The 9,636-nt window shown below is 36.4% G+C and overlaps 2 protein-coding genes across 2 annotated transcripts; both read right to left on the reverse strand.

Annotated features, from left to right (window-relative positions):
• Positions 1–5,557: 5,557 nt before the first annotated feature.
• Positions 5,558–9,104, reverse strand: LOC131037016 (LRR receptor-like serine/threonine-protein kinase FLS2). The gene is made up of 2 exons (XM_057969040.2): positions 6,200–9,104; positions 5,558–6,115 (listed from the first exon to the last, which is right to left on the reverse strand). The coding sequence occupies exon 1, from the start codon at positions 9,092–9,094 to the stop codon at positions 6,596–6,598; it is 2,499 nt and encodes an 832-aa protein (XP_057825023.1). The 5' UTR covers positions 9,095–9,104; the 3' UTR covers positions 5,558–6,115; positions 6,200–6,595.
• LOC131037009 (putative leucine-rich repeat receptor-like serine/threonine-protein kinase At2g24130) lies at positions 5,679–6,314 on the reverse strand. Its single transcript, XM_057969033.1, has 2 exons — positions 6,200–6,314; positions 5,679–6,115 (listed from the first exon to the last, which is right to left on the reverse strand). The coding sequence occupies exons 1-2, from the start codon at positions 6,312–6,314 to the stop codon at positions 5,679–5,681; spliced, it is 552 nt and encodes a 183-aa protein (XP_057825016.1).
• Positions 9,105–9,636: the final 532 nt, after the last annotated feature.

Raw genomic sequence — 9,636 nt, forward strand, 5'->3', positions numbered from 1 at the left:
GATTTCCACTAGCAGTTGGGTTGGTGGTTTGAAGCTTCAAAACTATATTTGTTATTTCTACTCCTTAATACATTTTCTTTATCATGAGTGGAATTTGTCCTTGCAATAACAAAAAGAAAAAAATTAAGAAAAATTGGGTATTGTGTCCAAAGTGCTTGTCTGTTTCGAAGATCTAGTAAGCCTGAACATAAATCCAGAATGATTAATAGCTCTAATAATGCATATTAGACTGATGCCAATCAGCATCACTCGGGTCTCTATAGTAGTGGGAGAAACCTCCAATCTGTCTCTGAAGTACTCAAATGATTATTTAGGAAAAGGTTTAGTGAAGATGTATGCAATATGCTCTTTAGTGTTCAGATAAACCAGCTTGACTTCATTTGCTTCCACCTTCTCCTTCAAAAAGTTATACTTGATAGATATGTGCTTTATCTTAGAATGAAATACCAGATTCTTTGATGCATCAATAGAAACATAGTTATCATAGTGAATAACTACAAGTTCATTACTTTCCACCTTTATACCCTTCAACATTTGCTTGATCCATACAACTTGTGTATAGTTAGTAGCAGCAACAACATACTCATCTTCAGTAGTAGATAAAGAGGTACATTACTTCTTTTTTCTGATCCATGAAACAAGTTTCTTTCCAAGAAAGAAAGCTCCATCGGATATGCTCTTTAGCTCATGAACATCTCCAGCCCAATCTGCATCTTTATGTGCACATAATGTAAAGTCATCATTTTTAGGATACCACAAATCATATTCAGTTGTTCCCTGCAAATACCTGAAAAATCCTTTTCATTGCACTCTCATTATTTTCTCTAGGATCACTTTGATATATTAATATAATATAAACTGCATTCATTAAATTCAATCTATTCTGAGTCAGATATAACAAACCTCCAATCATAGACTTGTACCTTGTAGGATTTACCGGTGCATATGCATCTTTCTTTGTCAATTTATCACTTGTAACCATCGGAATACCAACCTGTTTAGAATTTTCCAACCCAAATTTCTTCAACAAGTCTCTAGCATACTTAGGCTGATAGATGAAAATACCTTAATCAGTTTGAGTAATCTACAAACCTAAGAAAAATTTCATCTTCCCAATCATAGACATCTCAAATTCATTTTTCATATTGTTAGAGTATTCCATACACAACTTATCTTCACCTCCAAAAATGATATCATCAACAGAGACTTCAATAATCAATATGTCATCATCAATGATCTTATAATATAAATTACTATCAGCATTACCTTTAGTGAAACCAAGCTTCAAAATATAATTATCCACTTTTGCATACCAAGCTCTAGGGGCTTGTTTCAATACATATAAATTTTTCTTTAGCCTGCAAACCATGTTTTTGTCATCTGAAAGTGAAAATCCATCAAGTTGCTAAATATAAACTTCCTCTTCAAGATCTCAATTCAGAAATGCACACTTAACATCCATCTGATAAACCTTGTAGTTCTTATGTGCAACATAAGCAATAAATAATGTCACAGCTTCAATCCTATATACCGGTGCAAAGGTTTCATCATAATCAATTATTTCCTTCTGAGAATATCCTTTACAAACCAATATAGCTTTATTCCTCACAACTTGTCCATCTTCATTCAATTTATTCTTAAAATCTCATTTAGTTCCAATAACATTCTTATTTTTAGGCTGGGGAACTAAGGTCCATGTGTTATTCTTTTCTATCTGGTCTAATTCTTCTTCCATAGCTTTCATCCAACATTCATCTTTACAAGATTCAATTACTGATGTCGGTTCAAATTTAGAGATTAAACATACCTCATCAGTTACCAACCTTCTTCTTGCCATCACTCTTTTGTTCTTGTCTCCAATGATCTGATCTTCTGAATGAGGCAACCCTACATACCTAGGAGTCTTCTGATTTTTTGTTTCTCTGCCATATTGTTGAATTTTCTGATACTACCAGAGTAATTGGTTCAATATTCTATTCTGATGTGGGTGCTACTGGTTCAGTTATGATCATTTCCACTACCAGTTCTCTCTCACAAGTTCTGATTTGGCTTCTGTTGTTCTCATCCACCTTCATATTTGTGCTCTCCATAATTCTCTACAATCTTTTGTTGTAACATCTATATGCTTTGCTTTCATTAGAATAACAAAGAAATATTCCTTCATCACATCTAGGATCAAACTTTCCAATGGAATCATCTCTTTTGATATAGCATTTAGTACCAAAGATTCTGAAATACTTAACTGTCAGTGTATGACCAAACCATAACTCATAAGGTATCTTACCGATATCTCCTTTGATATGAACTATTGAATGTGTATACCGCCATGCCTACAACTTCTCTCCAATAGACATGAGGCATATTAGCTTCCATCATCATAGTACTAGTTGCATCCAAGATAGTTACATTCTTCCTTTCCACAACTCCATTCTGCTAATGTGTTCGGGGTGCAAACAACTGTCTCCATATCCCATTCTTCTCACAATAGTTGTTAAATTCATTGGATGTGAATTCTCCACCTTGATATGACCTTAAGCATTTAATCTTCAATCATGTCTCTGTCTCAACTTTAGCTTTAAAGATTTTAAACTTTTCAAATGTTTTAGACTTCTCCCTTAGAAAAGTAACCCACATCATTTTTGAATAGTCATCAATGATTAGCATGAAATATCTATCACCCTAAAAACTTTTGATTCTAGCAGGACCACACAATTCAGTATGAATAAGATCAAGAACATCATTAGATTTGTCTTGTATAATTTTAAAATAAGTTCTGATTTGCTTTCCCATTTGACATTCCTTACATAGCGGATTATAGGGCTTTAAAATCTTAGGTATATCTCTAACTGCATTAGTAGAACGGATCTTCACAATGCAATCAAAATTCACATGACATAACCTCTTTTGCCATAGCCAATTCTCATCATTTTGTGCAATCAAACATGTCTTCTCACCGAAGTTCAAATAAAAAGATGTTACCTTTAGTATGTGTACCGGTTACAATCTCCAACCCAGATCTATTGATAATCTTGCATTTTCCATCCTTGAATTGTAACTAAAATCCCTTATCAACCAACTATCCTACACTCAAAAGATTATGCCTTAAAACTTCAATATAATAAGCATTATCAATTTTATGTTTACCATCCAATGATATTGATCCTCTTCCCTTGATCATGCATGCTTTGTCATCTCTAAATCTAACCAGACCACCATCAAATTCTTGCAAAGATAAGAACTTCCTTTTATCTCCAGTCATATGATGTGAACATCTACTGTCAATTACCCATTCATCCTCGTCTTCAATTTTAGTAGCAAGGGCCTTCTCTTTAGGTGCCGAATCATCTTCCTTGATAACCAAAAATACCCATTCCTTTCCATTATCGGATCCACTAGCAGAATCTTGTGTGGGTTCATCATCAGAATCAATCACATCTTCCTCATCGGCAAAGTAGCAAGATTTGTATTTGTTCCTCCTGTACTTATGCTTGTTATGATAATCATGGTTAGGCCTAAAAGATCTTCTAGCTCTTTCTTCAAATCTTGAATTCCCTTCAAGAAATCTAGATGCAAAATGACCTATCTTATTACATGCAAAGGATTTAAAAGGTGATTTTCCTTCATACTTACTTTCAGTCGGTCCTTTAGGTACTCTTCTAGAAAATAAGGCTTCAAGTTGCTCAAACTCTTCATCTTCTTTCTTCATATTCTCTAGTTGCTTCACATATAAATATTTTTAATCACTCTTGTTGGTAGAAGATGTAGATGCATGAAAACAAGGTTCAGATTTCGCAACTCTAGAAGGCCCAAATTCCTCAAGTTCAAAAGCAGATAACTTCCCAGCCAAGGTATCCCTATTAACAAAGGTGTTTACTATAGTTCTCAACTCATTAATTACAGTATCCTTCATCTTATAAACTGGTGGAAAATATCTATGTACTTTAGAAACTATTTTATCTTCACTCAGAGACCCACCACAACATTGGATTCCCATAACAATCTCATTAACTCTCTCCATAAAAGTAGTAATCCTTTCATCTTCTTCCATCTTCAGGTTCTCATACCTCACCCGGTAACCATCAAGTTTAACAATTTTAACAGTAGGGTCACCTTCATTCAGATTCTCCAATTTGTCCCATATAGCCTTTGCAGTTGATTTTTTAGTTAGTCCCATTATTTACTGATCAGAAAGTGCACACAAAAGGGCTTCTCTAGCTCTACAATCATTCTCAAGCTCCTTATCCAGGCCTATCGAAGGAGGATTGCCAAATGCCAGATTAAAAGGTGTTTCTCCTTTCTCAGTGATCTCCCAAATTTCCTTTCCAAGACATCTCAAATGAGTCTCCATCCAAATCTTCCATACCCTATAATTTATTTCGTCAAGCCTAGGAATTTCTCTCCAGAAAATAGCTACTGATGTATTTGATGAACTTGAACTGTTAGATGCCATAGGATCTTCCTCAAGCGGTTAAGCTTCTACAGAGAGGTGTTAGATGATGCAATGAGAGCCCCAAAGACACTGAGAGCACGGGGGTGAATCAGTGTCTAGCTAGTTTGCAGAATATTTAAACTCATGTATAGCTTTGCAACCCAAAACAGTGTACTGGTAAATAAGAATTATTGCAGTAAATAGAAATAATAGAGATAGAATAGAATCGCACCATAACACAAGATATTTAAAGAGGAAACCCGGTGTGGGAAAAATCTCGGTGGGATTTGTGACCCACAATATTTACTCACTAGCCAACGAATAAATACTACTTACAATAAGGGGCCTGCACATGCAAGGAGCCCAATAGCCTAGAGCTCACTGCTCAATGAAGAGTCACAGTGACTACAAAATGGATTATTAAATACAATACAATGTACTACTCAAAACAACATCTCTAATGCCAGGTTCAGTACCAGTTTAAGCTCAAATAGATACCTTATCGAAAAACTTTCGCTGCCACTAAACAATTATTTTCTACCATACATATCATCTCATCTACTCTAAAAATGACCTTTAAGATCTCATACATATATGAGTCTTTTACAATATACCATGTTGGCTTACAAAAGATAATTATATTAATAAATAATAAATTAAGATCTCATACATATATGAGTCTTTTATTAAAGATAATTTGTTATTTATTAATTTATTGTACTGTCCTTACAATAACAGAAGGAAAAAAATTAAGAAAAATTGAGTATTGTGTCCAAAGTGTTTGTCTGTTTCGAAGATCTAGTAAGCCTGAACATAAAAAGATAGTTGTAAATTTAACGAAAAATCGTAGTTCACAATTAAAACAATAATTTGATTCCTCTAAATAAATATCCATTGGGACTCGGGTGATCTTGGACGAGACGTCAGTGCAGTATTAATTTTGTAGGTGAAAATATTCCAACATTGAGTTTTATACAAAACCAAGAATGTTAAGCACGGCCTGATAGCCTACTACGAGACAAAGTGATTTGAATAAAACATTATATTACACGTTTTGCAGTATTTCAGAAAGTATATATAGGCAACATTATGCACTCCCAAAGTAGTATGATGCATATACATGAATCGGAACACCTTACAGACTCTAAAGAACTAGAATTTATCCCAAAGAGGATTATACATTAAAAGAAACAAACCTGAAACTAGCAAACATAAATAACAAAAACTTACATATAGAACTTATAAATATCTAATATGTAGAACTTTGACTGTCAGATGGCAATGTTTCTGCGCGATTGGTATTGCGCAGGAGGTCTGATATGGTGGCTATTAAATTTGAAGCAACTGCACCTCCCATGAAAGATGTCTTGAGACTCGCCAAGAACCTGGCTACATCTCTCATTGAAGGTCGTTCTCTTGCTGATTCACTGCTACAAAGCAAACCAACATGAACGAAAGAAAGAAGACATCTATTGTCTTCCATGTTTTCATTCACATCTCTCAATAGCCCGCTATCAACAATATCTGCCAGTCTGTCTGGAAAAGCTGACCTTACCCACTTATGCAAGTTCAGGTCTCCCACAAACATGTCATCACTTGGCCTCTTCCTTGTAACCATCTCTAGTATCAGAATTCCATAACTGTAAACATCTCCCTTTGTGGAAACATTCCCCCACAAACCGTACTCTGCAATCAATTTAATTCATGAAAAATTAGAAAAGCTACTAAAGGAAATGATAATGGCAATATAGAATAACTCAAATAAATTACCCGGAGCAATATAGCCAATAGATCCTTTGAGTGTAAACGTTGTTGCACTCAGTGAATCAATGGAATTTGGAGCAGTCAAACGGCATATACCGAAATCAGTCACAAGGGCTGTCATGTTAGCGTCCAGGAGCACATTGCTAGGTTTTAAATCACAGTGCACAATTTGCAAAGGACAATCATGATGTAAATATTCCATGCCATGGGCAACATCCACAGCAATTGCTCAAACAGTCGTTCAATCCCAGATTACAAATTTCCTGATCATCTCTGTCAGGATGTAAATGTTTCTCCAAGCTCCCATTAGATGCAAATTGAAGAACTAAACCTTTGAAGCCAGGGTAGGAAAATGCACTTGTGATTTTGATCAGGTTACGGTGCCGAATCATCCCTAATACTTTACATTGTGTTAAAGCTCTTATGAGCTTCTTCATTCTGCAAATTAAGAGCCTTGATTGCAACTATCTTACCATCCCTCAGAATGCCTTTGTAGACTGATCCAAAGTTACCCACTCCAAGCAAGTTTGACTCATCAAATTCGGCTGTTGCAATGACGAGTTCTTGATAAGAAAATTTTGGATAGCTAAGCCTTTGAAAAATAAAGTTTGAGGGATGGAATAGTTGGCTTGAAAATTTGTGTCTCCATAGAGTTCCTAAGATGAAGAAGCACAGGATAAATGCAATGGTTCCAACAACTGTTAAGACAATTTTTTTAAGCACTGAATGGTTTGCTTGAGTCTGCTTTGGGCATGGAGGTAATGAATATTTTTTTGGGCCACATAGGGCAGGGTTTCCCATTAACAATATTATAACAGTTCTATTTGGAAACAACCCTCCTTCTGGAATCTGCCCTGACAAATTATTGAAAGAAACATTCATGAACCGAAGTGCTTTCAGCCTTTCAAGGGACATTGGTATTGAACCTGATAAAAAATTGCTAGAAAGATCCATTTCTTTCAGATTTCGTAATTTCGAGAGTGCATCTGGAATTAGACCTTCAAAGGCATTGTGGGACAGATTTAGATGCTCTAATTCTGTGCAGTCTCCTAGAGAATTCGGAATCACCCCAGTAAGTCCATTTCCAGTTATGTCGATGGACTGAGCCATTGAAAGTTTACTCATCTCCAGTGGCAAGGACCCTTCAAGAGAATTCCATGAAAGGTTGAGGTAGAATGCTAGATTTTTAAGGCTGGCAATGACATCAGGAGGTATCCTTCCCCTTAATTTATTGTAAGATAAGTCAATGAGCTCCAACTTCTGACATCCAACTAAACTAACAGGGATCTCCCCTGACAATTTGTTGTGTTGGAGTAAGAGACGTCTTAGCTGTTGTGGGCTACAAAGAGAATCTGGTATTTTTCCAGATAGCTGGTTGTGACTAAGATTTAAGAGTCCTAGATGTTGCATTTGACCTATCTCACTTGGAATGCTTCCTTCTAATTTGTTCCCACCCAAATTCAATCTTTCCAACTTCTGGAATTTTCTAAATGCAGATGAAAGATTGCCACTGAAAAGATTATTGCTTAACCTTAAATAGGTTAAGTTTGTCAGATTAGCAATCTGTTGTGGTATGCTTCCGCTTATCATGTTGTTTGATAAACCCAAGTAATTGAGATTGGCAGACAGTTGGCCTATGGATGGGGGCAATATACCAGTGAGATGATTATTCGACAGTTCCATCCCTTGCAAGTGAGAGCAATTTGTGAGAGAAGTTAGAAAAGACAATGTGTTACTGCTGTCACTAACAAGTTGATTGGTGTGTAGGTCAAGCCAGATAAGAAGTTTCAACTTACCCAGCTCCATTGACACCATTCCACTGAGCTGGTTTTCACCTAAATAAAGATCTGTGAGGTTGGAACAATTTCCAAGGGAGATTGGTATTTTTCCACTAAGCTGATTTCCCCATAAACTGAGAAATTGCAAATTAGAGAGCTTAGTACCAATGTCCCACGGAATATGTCCACGAAGCTGGTTTCGAGATAGAATTAATTCAGTCAATTTCGAGAGATTTGTGAAAGAGCTGGGAATGGTGCCTGATAAGTTATTTTCATAAAGGTGAAGAATGTGCAGGTGAGTGAGCATGCCCAATTCAGGCGGAATGGTACCTGTGAGGTCATTTTGTTCCAATTCTAAATCGGTTAAGGCAGACAGATTTCCTAAGCTACTGGGAACGGTGCCTGATAAATTATTTGCAAAAAGGTAAAGGACCTGCACGTGAGTGAGGATGCCTAATTCATGGGGAATGGAACCTGACAGTTGATTCCTGCTAAGGGATAGGGCTCGTAGTTGAGGAAGGACTCCCAATTCATGAGGAATGGGGCCGTAGAGATCATTTTCTCCCACATTCAATTCAACTAAATCCGACAGATTTTTGAAAAAAGGGGCGATGACGCCTGTGAGATTATTTGCTCCCAGGTAGAGGAACTTCATTCTTGCGAGGAGACTGAGCTCAGGGGGAATGGTGCCATGCAGTTGGTTATAGGAGAGCGCTAGGTAATACAAACTGCGGCAAGTGGAAAGAGCTAGGGGAATGGTTCCTCCTAATTGATTGTGGCTCAGCCTCAGTTTCTTCAGACGGGTAAGTTGGCCGAGTTGAGGCGGAATGGTAGCAGTGAGCGCATTGTTGGAGAGATCGAGGGATTGAAGAGAGGAGAGATTCCCGAGGAGAGGAGAGATGGTGCCGTCTAAGTTCATGTCGGATAAGTTGAGAGCGAGGACGGACTGAAGAGAAGGATCGCAGGTCACGGCAGACCAATTACAGAGGGGGAGACGGGGGGGCCAATCTGACAGTGAAGAGATGTTGTTGGTAATACCCGCTTTGAATTGCAAGAGCAATTGTTGCTGTTGAGAGATATCGAGAGAGTGAGGAAGAGCAGAGATTGAAAAGATGGAAAGCATGACCAAAGGGAACAACAAAAGAGGAGCCATGGTAGACCAAGCTAGGGCAGTGGGAAGCACATAAATCAATAGGACAGAATGGAATCGAAGGGTAATGGGGAAATAAATAAATTAAGTCTTTGTGTTTCAATCCTTGAGATCGGCTGGTAAAGGAGGGAGTGGACGTCCTCAAAGCACATGGTAATGTCAATGTGTGGCCTGTCATATGTTATTAGTGTAGTATTCAATATTGTGGAAAATATTAATTCTGTATTTTACAATTCGAAAGTATAGAAAGCAAAATAAGTTATTAATAAAATAGACTTAGATTAGTAAGATAAATTGAGCTTCCGCACAATAATAGCATTGTGGAATTTAAATAAAAATCTACAATGGAGAAATCTAGTCCTTTATGAATATTAAAGAGTACATAAAGATTAGCATTTTTATATTTCTATTTTTCAAAGTTTGGTCATTATAATATTTTATTAATATATTTAAAAATGTTCTTAACTTTTAAACTTTTTATTTAAATTATTTGTATAAATTATATTTGATAATTA

The sequence above is a fragment of the Cryptomeria japonica genome, chromosome 3, assembly GCF_030272615.1.
Source record: "Cryptomeria japonica chromosome 3, Sugi_1.0, whole genome shotgun sequence".
Classification (NCBI taxonomy): Eukaryota; Viridiplantae; Streptophyta; class Pinopsida; order Cupressales; family Cupressaceae; genus Cryptomeria; species Cryptomeria japonica.

Coding starts and splice junctions, on each gene's coding strand:
- LOC131037009 (XM_057969033.1), bottom strand. CDS start 6,314: ATGACAGCCCTTGTGACTGATTTCGGTATATGCCGTTTGACTGCTCCA. Junction 6,116..6,199: donor TATTGGCTATATTGCTCCGG/GTAATTTATTTG, acceptor AATTGATTGCAG/AGTACGGTTTGTGGGGGAAT.
- LOC131037016 (XM_057969040.2), bottom strand. CDS start 9,094: ATGCTTTCCATCTTTTCAATCTCTGCTCTTCCTCACTCTCTCGATATC.